We start from the raw sequence: 16,029 nt of genomic DNA on the forward strand, positions 1-16,029 counted from the left end.
ATTACCAGCTTTAGAAGATCAAGCCATTCTGTTAACTATTCTTCTCCCTGGCTACTGCTTATTTACCAAAGCAAAATGCAGGTGGTGAACTCTAGTTCACAACAGCTTTACTTCTTGGCTGTGTGCACTCGAGCAATAGTCCTGTCACTGCTCCAACCCCAAAGCACAAGTAGAACAGCTGTACACTGAGTTGTTTGGTATTTAGCTGATAAGCTGTGAATCTTAAGTACTTTAAAAGTCCAAACATTTTGTACTCAGACCATCACAGCTACTTTTGTTTAAGAACTAGGTTGGGCCAGGTTACTTTCTGTATTGCTGCTCTAATAACTACTAGTTACTCACTCGTGAACTTGGAAAACACCTAATACATCTCTGCCTTTTTGGAGTTATTTGCTAGTAATTAGCCAACTGTAGCCAAAGCTTTAAAGAACAGTCCTTTACTTCCCTTGTCACCACTGTATCAGCCAAGGTCAGAGATAGGAGAAACTGGAAAGGCATGGTTTGAATAGCTGGTTACAAGCTATTTATGTTTCTTATATGGAATAGTTACTGCACACATGGTACACGTGAAATTCTTTCCTCTCTAAGGAACACTGCTTCTGGACTACAGAACCAAGTAGAGCTTAAAACACTGAAACTGGATTCAAGCCCTTCTGTCTGTGAAGAGTTCACTTTCCTTTTTTTCATTCCCCTATCTTGACCGTAGAGTATTGGACAAGGTTGGAAAAAGATCATGTTTGTCTCAGGATGCTGAATTTTTCAGTCATTAGTACATCCACATTTCCTGAGAAGCAGGAAAAGGCTAACAGAAGAATAATTAACTCTATATTCACTTTGACAGTGCTTAAGCCTGAGTCTGTCCTTCATTTTGAGGCCTTTTTTGCATGTTTCAGTTACAACATTTGTCTTTTTACCTCTGCCACTTTTCATCTTCATCATTCTCCATCCTTTAAAGAAACAGACAATAGCAGAAGTGTTGCTAACTTTTCATCTGTTTGCAACCATGACCAGTGATACTCACCCATTTATCTCAATGGAGGTCTATGCAAGGTGGAGCTACAATCAGTTCACACTTGGTTCAAAGGACTCTTATTCTCCTGCTATAAGAAAATGTTAATAGATACTATGAGTGTTACACAGCCTGGGACAGGAGAGCAAGATTATTACAATTCCAGTTGCTGAGGTGCCATAAAACTAATAGTTTGGGGTATTTTTGATGTTCTTCCCCCCTTCCCCCCCCATTGAAATGATTTATCTAGCAAGAGTGACCTTCCAACACAAAAATAAAAGCCAGAGCTACAGGAATAGAAGTGGCAACCACTCTTATCCCACCGACATATTTATTAAGTTTGGTCAGCAAATTATAGGAATCTTCAATTCTGAGAACTTGTACTTAGTACAACAACATCGTAATATTGACAACAATCACTTTGCCTTTTGTCAACATACAATGTGAAACATGGATTAACTTGTTCACAATAAATTACAGTGTGATAGATGGAAAGGGCTCAATGATATCAGTAACTTAGGAACTCATTGCAGTTAGCTTCACTTACAGTATTTTTAAAAATTGTTTTTAATAGTAAAATCATTGCAACAAAAGACTTTTTTTTCTTTAAAAAAAAAAGGAAGAAACAAAACCATGTACAATATTAGCAAATAAATGCATTTTGGGAGCAACAGTGAGCTACCAGTAAACACTTCATACAGTGATCTTCAAGGCACAAAGCAAAAAAACTGGGGATGGGTTTTTTTGCAGGTTGATGGTGTCAGGGAAGGTAAAATTTTCTGGAATATAAAATAAATACATTTTAAAAAGACGCATACAAAAGTCAGTAAGTCAGTCAAATAGCAAGGCTTTCACAGAATGCCACACTGACAACATTTGTGTATCCATTTCAGTCATGAAATCATGTTCACAGCTTGAATGACACAATCACTGAGGCAAGGGTACCATCACTTCAACATAATTAATTGGGAAGAAGCCAGACTCTCCATTTAACATCCCCTCATACCAATTCTCATCAATCTGATTGGTCAAAGTTATGATGTCCCCTTCCTTAAACCCAAGCTCGCCTTCATTTTCTGGTTCAAAGTCATAGAGAGCTTGGCAGCAAGGCTGATCCACGTGCATTGAAGAACCTGCCCCCGTGACAGAAAAAAAAAGTATTACAAGAGGCTTTGCAGAATTTCATTATCCACAAAACAAGAAATTAATAGGCTAGAAATGCAGCTGTCATGATTTTTGCACATGTGTATTTGCAGGAGCAAGGCTTCCAGGTGCTCCTGCATAAATGCTTCCTACTGCACTTTGCTTGAGCAGCGAGGGACATTTCTGGGTTACTGCTCCCCAGGTTCATGTGTTCAAGTCTTCTGCTATTCGTGTCCTTCATCTAAACTAAAGCAATGGTTATGCCAGTAATGGTGTTGCCTGATTAAGTCCTACAGATGAAAACAAACAGCAACTCTACCAACACAACCTGGCTGTTCTGTGACTTGCACTGCTTGCTCGCATCCTATTATAACAATCTTCAAACAACATTACTTTTAAACACAGTAGTAAGGATGTACATTTACAGGAAAAAAAAACAAACAAATTAAGGTAGAAAACAATCACCATTAGCAAAAGAAGTTAACTTCATAAATGCAGTCACCCAGTCACTGTCATGAAGAGGTGGTTAACTGGTTTGGGTCCATGGCATAGACATGTATGTAGCACATTCCTTCATTCACACTTACAATAATGTATTCTAATAAAAGGTAATCCAGTGTTTAAATTGTAAAGCTCAGCAGACAAGGACTAGCGAGAGGTTCAATCACAGTTCAGCCATAACAGATTTTCAACAGTGTTGGCAGAATATCCAAGCAGAAGTCTGCTAATTTGAAATATACTTCTACATGAAGAATAGGAGAAAAGACTTCATGCTGCTGCCACATAAACTGCAGTAAAACACACTACAGCATGACAACTCTTTTAACACTATTACTAGGATTACAGTGGTTAAACCTTTGAAGTTATTGTGGTTGTCCCACTTGTAACATCGCAACAACTCTCAAGTACCCCAGTGGTAGCTCAGCTATCATGCTGGTAATCCTGTGGTCAGCCTGAAGACTAATTTTTGTCTGCATCGATACAGCAATGCGGATAAAATGACTAAGGTGTTAAAAACACTGGTCATGTTTTCTGATCTTCTAATCACATTAATGTACAGGAAACTACTGAAAAGTAACTGCTGGTATTTTCTAAGAACAGGGATCAGAAGACTTCTAGGAAACACTTATTCTGCTGGTCAGTAATAACATTTGGTGTTAAAATTGGGAAGTAGGAATTAATTTTGTTTGGGGATAGGTTCTGTCCTTTATAATAAAGGTTCTTTTCTCCTGTTCTAACAATGCAAGAGAGCTGTCAACAAAAAGACCCCCTTCAAGTAAGCCATCCCAGGATACTGCTGAAACAAAGCTGCACTCGCTCTCTGCCTGTGGAAAGCATGGGGTAACAACAAAGTTTCACAAGAGCAAACTGAATTATGGCTTGTCCAACACAATGGTGCAGGCCAAAGCTTGTTTCAAGACATATTTCTGCTGAAATAGTCCATTGACAGAAAAGATGATAAGCCACAGTTTTACAACAAAAATGGACTGACTGCATTCAAAAATAGCTGAGCTATTTCCAGAGTCTCTGCCAAGGTAGAGCTGATACCAACTCACCAGAACTGTCAGCAGCAGAAGGCAGCGCTTGGAATAATTGACAAAGTTCCTCGCCTTCACCAGCTGCTCCGATGGGGCTAATTTATTATTGCAAGTCAGTTCAAATCTGACAGCAAGGTACCCGATAGGAGATGGATCACATTTGGTTCAATTTAAGCTCCAAAGGACTGAAAAGAAGTGTCTGGCAGCCTGGAAAGATTTTAAAATAATGGTCACAGCCAATACGACCGGTTTCACTCCAGGCTGTTGGATCAGTCAGAGTCTTCATTAGAATCAGGCAGCTGCTGCTACTGTATAATCCAATGAGACAAAGCTTCCCTGACAAAAGTAATGGGGGCAGCGCTGCTTGACAATCTGCAACACACTCTGTTTAACATCACAGAACTGGTGACATGACTGCAGCCTTTTCCCATCTATTAAATACTTGCTCTTCTTCTGTTGCAGAGACTTAAGCTAAAGAAATAACACTTTTTTTTTCCCTGAAGGCAGGTTTTAGGTTAATTTGCAGCACCAGGCCCATCTCCTTAATTCTGCCACCGTGGAGATAAATTGTCACATTTCACTGTGTTCAAGGATGACCAATCATAGTACACAGATCACTTAAACCTGGACAGTACAAACAGAAAAAACAGCACCAAGCAGGCTGAGCAAGTAGCTGTCTGTGATTTCTGAAGCATCACAGGATAAAACCAGAGCAATGAGTGTTGGTTTTTTTGTTCTTGTCTTTCCAAAAGGAGTTACTGCCCATACCTGCACATACTCCTCTTCTACACCAAGATAAATGTATTTGGTAGCAATTACACTTTAATCATCAGGAGCTGGAAGCTTACAAAGATAATTAGCCCCAGTCTCCCTCACAGCTGAAGTGTGTAAACATTTAGATGCCTATGTTAAAATCCAGCACATGGCAACCAGACCCAATTAGTTTATACCACAGTCCAACCCGACAAACAAGAAGAATGAAATGCATGATGTAACACAGCATTTAAGAGTTCTAGAGCAGATGATGCTCACAGCCCCAGCTGATTAATGAGGGTAACAATGAATTAGAATAAAAAAATTGGAATAAAAAATTGATTTATTGTCTGTGCTTAATCAAAGTAACTAAATAATTTACAACATTAAAAAGACGTTTCTGTACACATTTGCAGGACTGGAGTCACAGGTCATTAGTAGTGAGTAATCCCCATGTGTTAGGAATTGCATAAAGGAAAATACCATTTCTGCTCTGAGAAACTAATACTTAACCTAGAAAGCTACAGTGAAACACAGGAAAAGTCATTTCAACACTCAGAACTGGATCATGGTAGTTGTGAATGTGTCACACCTTACTTTTAACTGTTCAGTTGATATTTGTGAGCTCACTGAATGCTAAGATACTGCTACCTTCAATGATAGCAGCAGGGAAATTAAAGGTCAACATCTTAGTAGAGCCAATGTGTAAACAGGGGAAGTTGGATGCGTTGGATGAAGCTTTCTAAGCAGAAGAAGAGGATGATTGTGATTCTATCCCTCCATCACACGGAGATCTTACAACATTGTGCAGTGTTTTCCTTCGAGCCACCTGGTTCACATTTATAAATCACAGACCACAAATCAAATCAAATCTGTTTCACAATGTTAAGCAGCAAGAGGAAGGCTCTCCATTTACAAGCAGGGTACATTCACCCCACTATAGCTCCACAGAAATTCATATGGACAACAGAAAGAAAGAAGATAAGTAATGATTTCAGGAGGCAAACAGAATCCACAGCTTTATAATCTAATGGAGGGAAAAAAAAAAAAAACTACTGAGTCTAAATCTTTCTAATACTAAGTGAGATTAATTTAAATCTTTATACTATTAACAACACTAATTGCAGCAATTGAAACTAAATTTTTCCTATACTTCCTCTTTCTCTCTTTTATGACTATGTTTTCTTTTCTGTTCTGAGAGTACTGACTGAGCCAAGCAGTAAGTGAAAACCCATCATTAAAAGCAAGCAGCTGCTGCTGTAGTGTATGAATGGAATCGACAAATGGAACTGGCTCACTCCTTTCCCACCTTAGTGATCAGTGGCCATTCATTTTTCAGTTCTATCAGTAAATTTTAGCTCATTAAAACTGGCTTTTTTTTTTTTTAAGTAAGCAAGGTGGCAGCATCCTTGATCTGTCACCACTCACCACAGGCATGAGGGAGATAGGGCAAAAAAATTTATTCATGTGGAAATGTGGAAATGCTTCAGTGAGTAGTGGTAACTATGCTCATTATTACAACTTTCACACACAACTTTCATGGGCTTTCAATAGTTATTCCCATTTTTTCTTTTTTTTTTTTTCTCCCCTTCCTTGATAGAACCAGGCTCTGACCACAAGAAGGAACCCTACTACCACAGCAAGGGATATCTAACAATCAAGGAATCACAGATTGGCTTGGGGGAGAAGAGATCACTGAGTTCCAACCCCTGCCACAGCCTGGTTCCCACCCACTAGATCCCTTTAATCCAGGCCTGCATCCAACCTGGCCTTGAACACCTCCAGTAATTCAGCTAAAAAAACGCACACATTTCCGTGCGTATTTCAGGGGAATGAAAGGACATTAAAGTAAATTATGTTAACAAAATTAGTTAGGCCAAAGTTAGTCTCCCTGAATTCTACATGGCTAATAGTCAAGATCCTGAGCTGATCACTTACACAGAGAGTGTTGAGAGAAATTAGCAGCTGGAGACTTTCCAGACAGTGATCTAACACACCCAATTAGGCATCTGTCTTTTCAAGAAACAAAATGCTTTCTGCAAATGATTCTCTCTCCTCTCACCCTTCATGGCAATACAAAGAACCTAAAAAGAACCAACAGAGTGCCACACCTCAAATTCAGATGGTAAAAGATGGAAAGAGGAACCCTGGCTTCACAGTTTCATTTCCAAACCTGGGGAACAAACTGGAGTCAAATACCTGGATACAGACACACTATGAATCCATCATTAGCGTGATACAAGAAGTGCAACAAGCAACAATCTGGTACAAAAAGCCACCAAAATGTGAAGTCTGTGGCCACAGGCTTACCTGATGACTTTATAGAAGAGCTATAAGCAATCCCATTGTGCTGCTGATTATCACCAGTTTCCAGAGTTGTAGTTATTACAGGTTTGGGCTTAAATTCACGTTTAGGCCGACTAGATGCTACATTTATTCTGGAACACAGAGAAGAGTGGCAAGAGATTCACTCAAACAAATACAGTTTCCACCCAGATTCAGTACTTTTGTATTTGAAAGGTAAGGAAAAACCTTTCTGCTGTGGACTTTGGACTTCTATTAGATTTTTTGGAGGAAGGTGTGAGGAAATGTTATATTCACTAAACGCTGCTCAGTTCTAATGCACATGAGTTTCAGCAAGGCCCTATTTTATTTAATGCTATGGTCCTGCTGACAGAGGTAAAAAAGCTTAACAGCCTGAGTCTGAGAAGTGCTGAGCATCCACAGCTGCCACTGAGTTCAGCAGAAGTTCCAGGAATGAGCTGTCTGGAAAGCTCAGCTGTAAATGACATATGCAGAAGCCCAGCCAGGACAGAGGCCCAGGGAATGCATCTCACATGGTGCATTTTCATTAGAGAAAAAAAAAAAAGCAGGAAATAATCATTCGAACAGCAAATCTGCCACAGCACCTCTTGCTACATGTGCATGTGGCCCTACTGAGACCACCCCATTACAATGGCCCTTCAGCTGGAATGTTGCAGGGTATACAGGTACTGCTACTCCCATATGGTACTCACATCCATCACTTCAATTCTGTTCTCAGGAAAGTCTCAAAGAAGTTACGTGACTCTGACTGTACCACTAGTCCATGCCATAGCAGTGCTCAAGTCATTAAGGTCTCCTGTTCCCTGTTGCTTTTCTGAGTGACGTACAACAAATTAATGACAGCAGCTTTCTTCCTATTAGTGTGACACAAAATATCTGGCTTTTCACAAGTTCATTACATCACAACTGTATTCCTCGCCAACTGGCACGTTCTTTATTTTGCTGCAGAGTTTTGTTATGCCCATAATCTCAGTGAAAACAGACCAACTGCCCAGCAAAGACTCCAAAACAATGTTCAGAAAGTATGCAAGTTAAAAAAAAAAATCTACAAACAACCGGAGGCTGTCCTACTTAACCGCTGCAGATGTGAGGGGGAGAGTCTGCACACTCTCAAAGCTTGCAGGACAGACCCCATGGCACATTAAAGGCTCACGGTCCAGCAGTACATTGCCAGGTTGTAACGTTTTAAAAACAACGAAGCCCAGCAGGGCACAAGAGCACAGCAAACGTGCATCTGTTGTGCTACAAGATCTGCTGCTAACAGATCTGCTGCTTCTGTGACTTTTCATATTCAAGAACCTGAACTACAAAAGAGACTCAAAGTTTTCTTACGCGTTCAGTCTTACCGGTTTTGCAGCTTGCTCTGCAGATCCTCCAATATTTCTGTAGATTGTTTGTGGTAATCTAGTGCTGCTTCTACAAACACAGCCAACTGGCTAACTTGCTCTACCTGAAAGACAGAGAGCAAACAGTTTTTAAGAGCCTGCAGTACCTTCAGCTGAAGGATAAACAAACATCATTCAAAACAGATTTGGTATCTCAAAAGACCGTGATACCTTGCGGGACTACTGAAAAAGAGCATATGTGATTTTATCAAAGGAACTGTTAGTTGGAACCTGAACAAAACTGAGGTGTAACTTCTAGTTCACTAACTCAGGGCTGGGTCCTTAAGTCATTTCCTTCCACAGTGCACAAATCCTTTTTGCTTTCAACTTCCAAGCCAGCTGTCTGTCAACACCCAAGGCTGAAACAGTTGCAGTGCACAACCCCTTAGCAGGTGAGAGAGGAGCCTTCCTGATCAGCAATGCTGGGACAAGTTACACTGGGACAACTCTTGTGACTCAGACCCATTAGTGCTTATTAGCTGTGTTTATGAACTACAGTTCTGAAATCATCTGGACTTACCTCACTAGATGGCAGCATTTTATATGTAAACCGATAAATGAAACATGATTTATCTGCTATTATCCAAACCTACTTGAAGAAGTATCAGCAAGTCATTCAAGTGTATGAATGCTAAGGAAGGATGTGAAACAGAAAAAACAACGAAGGTAATAACCTCATTCCTCTTCCCCGATGCAAACTGAAAAGTTTAAGATGTACTACCAGGGAACAACAGCAAATATTTATTTGTTCTCCTTTTTTGCACTTTTCCTTTAAGACGAGGAGGAGGACAGAGCCCAAAAGTCTGATATGTTCCCATTCCACCATGTCTTCACATGCTGGATCACAAGAAGGTGTCTGTGAAAGCTTTCTGTTAAAGTTTTATGGACCCATGGCAATTTTAAGCTCTACTTTTTCTGCTTTTACTCAGTTAAAAACATTATTAGAAATTCTGCTGGGACTCCTAGAGAGCCAAACATCGTCACACAGCATACAGAAATCAAATGCAGAACCAAATTAACAGCTGATACAAGTCCATCAAAATCAAGACAGTAATGTAAACCAGCTGAGGATAACACACAATGTGCCTGGGGTTTGCATGGGGTGGTCGGAGAAAATAGACAGACAAGGACTGTCAAGACAAGATGAGTGAGAGCTGGGAGGAGTATGGGGACTGGGAGAAAAAAGAGTGACTGGGAAAGAGCCAGAGAGACTTGTGGGACTAAAAGGCGTTTAGCTTGAGGAGCCTGAGACTGGATGAGTGGGAAAGGCAGGAAGATGGATCCGATAAGAAATGCATGCAAAGTGTCGGTGTGGGAGGTCTGGAACCAGCAGTGCAAAAAAAAAAAAAAAAAAAAAAAAAAAAAAAAAAAAAAAAAAATAGAGAGCAAGATGTGTGAATCAGGACTGTGTTTGGGTGAGGCACCTGGCAAGGTGTCTGAGAACCAGAGCATTGAGAACAGAGACTGCAGGGAAACAGAAAGAAAGGGAGACACTTTGGGAACATGGAAGGACAGTTAGGAAGTGACTGCAATCAGAGGCTCTGCAAACCAATGAGAAAGACTGTGGTTAAGAAGGCTGGAATGAGAAGTTTGAGGGTGGGAGGCAGATGGGGTCAGCATGGAACATCAGAAGGAAAGAGCACAGTTTTCTTGAAAGATAAGCAAAATAAAGTGAGGATGGAACAAGACCTCACAGGGACACCCAGTTCAACTCGCTCCGAAGGCAGATTCATTCACGCTGGTAAGTCATTCCTGATCAGTTCTCTTGTGGCTCAGATAATTCACTATAAATCCATGCGCTGCTTCATCTTTCGGTTTGGCTTTGGCTAATGATAAACACCTGAAACACTTCTCAGCTGCTTATGCAAAGAACTATAAGACACACTGGCAACTTGGTAGAGCCTACAGTGGGACACCAGGAATAGTGCACTGAAATTATTTATAGAGGATGATTAATTTTTGCTGCCTTCATATCATTTGTGCTGGTAAAATGGCAAGACAGTTTTTGACTTACACACGGCTGTAGCAAACGCAGCCCACTCACAACAGCTTGGGAGCCATGGGTTCGTTTATAGCTGGCTGATACGCAGTTAGAGAGGTTGCTTGCATTGAAATGATTTTACTTAACAGCTCCTCCTTTTTGCTTTTGTCCTTCGTATTTCAGCCAAAATATATATATTTCTATATATATATCTACATCTATATTTGTATCTGATGGAGACTTATTAGAAGAAAAGGATATTCTGTATTCTGCCTACAGATAATAAAATGGCCTCTAAAAGCATTTACCCAGCTTATTCTCACCCAGTTCCATCATTAACACAGGAAGAGAGCACACTGCTATTTTCTGTATTTGCACTGAAGAGAGGGATTATCCTAAAGACCACAGCTGTTAATTATTTAGACATAATTTCATCGTGGACTTGGAATCTGAGCCAAAGTTCAAGTACCTGAGCACAACCCACATAAACTTTACGCAGTAATTTTTAGAACCAAAACGTAGTTGTAATTTGTGGAGTCCAAATCACCCAGATCCTTCAGATCAGCAACAAATTTTTCTGCATAAGTGAGTAGCTCCTGAAAATCAGTGCAGGTTACAAATCTCTTGCTCCCAGTTTAAGCAGCAGCTCTGTGACTGTGTTAGTCCCCATTCTTCCTCCCACTCATCTCCCTGCATTCTGTTTGCAGACAGTTCACTGCTCATAGATAATAAAGACACATGAAACCTCTGTGTCAGCCTTGTCCGACCTGCTGAATTCTTGAGTTCTCCCATGTGCTGCTGTGCACAAAGTTCCTCTCCAAGACAAGGAGAAAGGCACATTCTCTGCCTTCAGTCCTTGCCTTCTATAAAGGATGAGACAAGCTTCATCCAAACCCACATGCATTTCCCATCTGGATATACCGCTGTAAACAAAAACGAAGGACAGACTTACATCATTTTCTAAGAAATTGAACATGCTTCTTTCAGCTAGTTCCTTTGACTCCTCAAATTTTTCTACAGCTTGTTTAACTTCTTCATCTGGTATCTTTCCAAGACGTTTCTTTTTATAATCATAATCCAAACGCCGTCCTTCTAGTTTCTTCAAATGATGCTAAATAAGACAGAACATTTAGAAGAAGGTTCAAATGAGACTGGCCAATACAAACTCATTGTGATTTAAGGAAGTCTCAGCTATGGACGTGATTACAGACATATGCAGAACCAAAAGAAACAGCAGGCTCAGAGATTATCCAGCCCAACCCTTTGATCTAAGGCAGCATCAGGTATGTCCAGGACTGCATACATGAATACAATTTTAATTTGTATATACTTTAAAAAGCCAGCCACCTGCTAAGGCTCAGGAAACTGGCTACCTTGATTTGCTAAACTTAGACTTGGAATGGACTTTACTAAAATGTACATCATCTCAGATTGGATCCTGCTTCTAATTTAGAACATCTGAATGTGCCACCCCCTGCCTCCCCTGTTCTATACTTAATTCAATTTCACCTCTTGCATTATATGCAATATGACAGCTAACAGTTAAAGCATTATTTTCTCTTCTCATTCCCTAGGCAGTACTCCAACACATCTTATATTCTTACTTTCTTCGTTAGATGTCAACTTGACACTTCTATCTGACATCACTATGCAAGCTTTCTGTTGCCAAAAACCATGAGACTGACAGTCTTACAGAATGGACTGAGTGTGAGAGTAAAAAACTCATTAAAGCTAACATCAAACAATTCCTTTCTATCAGTTCAGAAGAACTACAGCTGAAAACAGTTACATGTCATAAGAGACAGCTACAGGCATCAAGGCACAGTTACTGCCTTTTGCTATGCTTTTCACTTCCATTTACGTGTTAACAAATAAACCAACTTTTATTTCTGCATTTCATCAGGGTTTCAACTCGCTTATTACCAAAGCCTATTGGAATCAACAGACTTAGATGAGATTGCCTGCTTTCTTTTGAATTGTCATTTTGTAAACAAAACCTCACTTTAAAGGTTAAAAATATGTTCCTCACCATCCTATATTTTTTCCCATAGTGGGATATGGCACCCAGCAATTCATGGCACTTTTCAGATCATTCTGTGATTGCTCTGAACAGCCTTCTTCAACAATCATATTCAGCCTTTATAATAAACAGCTATAGGTGACAGAGGCAGCAAGACAGAATAATCAAAGTAAATCGCAGCCTACTCACGTGTTCAAATCAATTAATAACAAGTGTTGGTTGAAACAAAACAGTAGAAAAGGAATATATTTTTCTTCACTACTGAATGCATAGGCAACATAACAAACTGAGCAAGCTAGAGTATGGTAAAAAACAGCCAGACATTGATTGTAAGCAGATTTCACCACTACTTTGCTAGAGAAATAAGCTTAAATGTAATGACATTTATTTACCTTTAGGCGTCCAAAAAAAACCTCCCAGAGAACTGGCGCCTGATTGACTCTGATTATTGGTAAATGAAGCTTTACTCTGCATAAACTTACCCCAATCTCTTTTAAATCTTTGTCCTGCAGTAACTGTAGGGGATCAATGAAATTTTGTTTGACATTAATATCAAGCGAGTCCTTCACCTCTGCCATTTGCTTCATGCTCTCACCAGCATCCAGCAGCGCAAGGCCTATGGTAAACAGTGTGCTACTTATATCTCAGTATACACAAAACAACAAATGCATCTTATAACAAAACTCAAGTGGGCACCTTTGCACTTGCTGTAGCCCTTGAAACGTGAAAAATAATGCACTTGCTTTTCTCCTACAGAAAATTAGTACTGGAAAATTCTGCTCCAAAGCACACCCTGTGTTCCTCTTCCCATCTCCCTTAAGCCCTTCAAAAAAAACAAACAAAACCCACATCTTATAATACAGTTCTTTTAAGGAGGTATATTTGTGTCTGCTGTAGGCCTTTGGAAAGTAATTGCCTTTCCCTCTCCCTCCTCCACCTCATCAAGAAAATCTTTACTTCCCACATACCATAGAACTGCCTGGGTTGAAAAGAAACTCAAAGATCATCCAGTTTCAACCCCCCTGCTGTGTGCAGGTTGCCAACCACCAGACCAGGCTGCCCAGAGCCACATCCAGCCTGGCCTTGAATGCCTGCAGGGATGGGGCATCTGCAACCTCCTTGGAAAACCTGTTTCAGTGCATCACCACCCTCTGTGTGAAAAACTTCCTCCTAATATCTAACCTAATACATTGCATATATGGAATGCTCTAAATTATTCTTTGGCAAATTAGAAACAAAATATTTATCTTAATAATATCAACTATGAAACAGAATTAGTTACAGATAGAAATCACCTGCGACAGTGGTGGACAAATACACAGAAGCATTAGGTATTATTGTATCAATCATTCCCTAATCACTGTACTTAGCTTGCTCTCTTACCTGGATTAGCTATTTACACAGGTTATATCAATGACTAATATTCTGTGAAGAACTTTATAGGGAAATATTCTCAAAGGAGGTGCACAAACTCACCAAACATAGAATCATCGCCAAGCTCTCTGCCATACCGTATCATGCAGTCTCCTAGGAGTCCTTCTGTCTGAGGATAGCCTGTAGTTTTAACTTGTCCTCTTATCTTTGACATAGTGTTCAGCATTCCCAGCTTGGCTCTGTATGCTAAAAAGGACATGAACATGAAAAAGAACAAGAGTTATAGAAACAGTTTTTATATTAATATACTTAAAGCAATAAATCATTTAACAAGCAGTCTCACAAAGCAAGTCATTGAACTGGTTTGTATAGACCCATAAACCTTTTGCTGTCAGTATTTCATATTCAAAAGCTGAAGTAAGATTCCATTCAGCAGTGAGGGTCATATGAAATTGCTTTATTCTCAGCTGGATGGGCAACATTTCTCCAGACCGATACACAGGGGCAATGTTTCCTGCCTCTTCTGGATATTCACCAATATTCACATTCCCCTGGCTATTTCTGTTTGTGAAGTCTATTAAAAACACCACAAAAAGAAAACACAGAATGGGTTCATAAAAGTACAGCCAACTCCAACTTCATGCTCCTGCTTATGAGGACTTTGTAGGACTTCTTTCCCCCACTGTTTTAATGGTTCCAATACTCAAGACTGATTCTTTTATTCTTGCAGAAAGGACAGATGCATGCAAATTACTTCATTTTGGGGATGCTCATATCACGACAAAACCATGTGGTTATTCTTGGAATGTTTTCCAGTCTACTCCTATTATCAACTCAACAGCTACTTCAACATAGTAATAGCCAAGGGTAGGACAATTCCTAAGAAATGTGAGCATGGATGCTCACTAGCTGCATCTTGAATACCCTAGCTGGGCCTTGCTGAAGTGCTGAATATTCTCATCATGTTGTAAGCACAACCCACTAGTTGCTTCTCCTATAGACATTAGCAACATATTGAATTTCTCTGGTGATGTGCATCTTGTAAGGTACCCAAAACAAACATCTATCTCTTAAATCACCACATTCAGCAGAGTAAACATGAATTCAGTCAGACAGTTCTCAAAAAAAAAAAATGAAGGCTCTTCCAACTGATAGTTTGGACAGTAATTCCAACTCTTAACAGATAATCTTTGTGATCAACAGTAAATGTAGATGTGTTGTCTTTCTCAAACCGAAATTTTAGAAAACTGTTAACTGACTACCAAAAATCCACTCAGACCTTGCAGTGTCCAGAAAAAGCAACGCTTCACTCAGACACTGGGCAGGATTGTAACAGCCCTGTTCCCCATAGCTACATAACCTGCAGTACCCCTGATGTCAGCAGTGCATGAGTTAAATTCAATGGCATTCTCTTCACTTCAGGGATCCACATCCCACTGCAGGAAATGCAGCACAAATAGGAACGCCAGTAGTGCTGTGTTTCCATCCCAGGCCATCCAATACATGTCACACACACACAACCTACACGCGCTCAGTAAGCCCCACACAGTGTGCATTCCTAGCTGAACACATCCCAGGATGCATGAATACTTTATAGTTTCACTGTACAGTAGTACAGTTCTTTGTACACATAGGTGAGGTACTCTGGGACATCCAGAAGCCTCACAGTAATAATCCAATCAGCTTTTATCCACTTAGGATGAAATCTGGAGTAACAAGATAATTTTCAGCAAAATTTGATCCCTACTGTTAGTGCAGTACCTGGATTTGGCTGAAGATATTCTGTGGATTTCGACAGAAGCTCTGCCACAGCTTTGTTTGTAACATCAATTTTCTGAAAAAGATAAGTAACATAGTTAGTAAAAGCAAATTTATTTCTAGAAATTTATAGTTTGATTAAATACCCTATTCTAGCTGCTTATGAAAATATATAAAGCAAATCTGCTTGTGACAAGATTGCACCAAAAATACGTGAATTGGCAGTTAGCACTCAGAAGGAGCAAACGTTTCTATTAAAACAGGGGGAGCTACTTATCTTTCAGGCTCATCAGTCCTGAACACTGCTTATGCATTCCAGACTGTGTTTTCCTGCCAGCCCAACAGTTGTTACTATGACTGTTTCTCTCACCAGGTGAAAAAGATCAAAAATAGCCTAGCTCACAGTCTTGGGGTCAGGGCCATTTAAATCAGGAGTTTACACTGTCTTCCCATTTATGTTTCTAAGTGCTATAAAAATCTTTTATGTGCAGTTTCCCTTTTTCTGCAATAGCAGAATGTTGAAAAACACATGTTGTTTTCCTTACCCTTTCCATCTCTTGAAATTCTTCATCTAATTTCGTTCCTTCTGCTCCACTTATCTTCTCACTGAACAGCTGTAAAAAGAGAAGTTGAACAACAAAAAATTGTTTTTTTTTTTTGAATTTTATTTTTTAGATAATAAACATCTGTGAGAGTCACAAGAATTCACCCCAGGTTAGAAAACAACGCAGCAACCATTTGTA

At 39.8% G+C, this 16,029-nt stretch overlaps 1 protein-coding gene across 4 annotated transcripts in view; it reads right to left on the reverse strand.

Annotated features, from left to right (window-relative positions):
- Nucleotides 1-1,321: 1,321 nt before the first annotated feature.
- SH3GL3 (SH3 domain containing GRB2 like 3, endophilin A3) overlaps nucleotides 1,322-16,029 on the reverse strand; it is a 45,020-nt gene continuing 30,312 nt past the window's right edge. For all 4 annotated transcript variants that reach the window (XM_042823975.1, XM_042823973.1, XM_042823976.1 and 1 more), the window contains 8 exons: nucleotides 15,832-15,900; nucleotides 15,290-15,362; nucleotides 13,631-13,774; nucleotides 12,637-12,770; nucleotides 11,087-11,245; nucleotides 8,115-8,218; nucleotides 6,754-6,881; nucleotides 1,322-2,142 (listed from right to left, as the gene is read on the reverse strand). In XM_042823975.1, coding sequence (XP_042679909.1) covers nucleotides 1,937-2,142; nucleotides 6,754-6,881; nucleotides 8,115-8,218; nucleotides 11,087-11,245; nucleotides 12,637-12,770; nucleotides 13,631-13,774; nucleotides 15,290-15,362; nucleotides 15,832-15,900 — 1,017 coding nt within the window. In that variant the 3' untranslated portion in view covers nucleotides 1,322-1,936. The remainder of the gene's footprint in view (nucleotides 2,143-6,753; nucleotides 6,882-8,114; nucleotides 8,219-11,086; nucleotides 11,246-12,636; nucleotides 12,771-13,630; nucleotides 13,775-15,289; nucleotides 15,363-15,831; nucleotides 15,901-16,029) is intronic.

This window comes from Centrocercus urophasianus, unplaced genomic scaffold (genome assembly GCF_019232065.1).
Source record: "Centrocercus urophasianus isolate 14NV4802_14NV808 unplaced genomic scaffold, USGS_Curo_1.0 seq_23, whole genome shotgun sequence".
Taxonomy (NCBI): domain Eukaryota; kingdom Metazoa; phylum Chordata; class Aves; order Galliformes; family Phasianidae; genus Centrocercus; species Centrocercus urophasianus.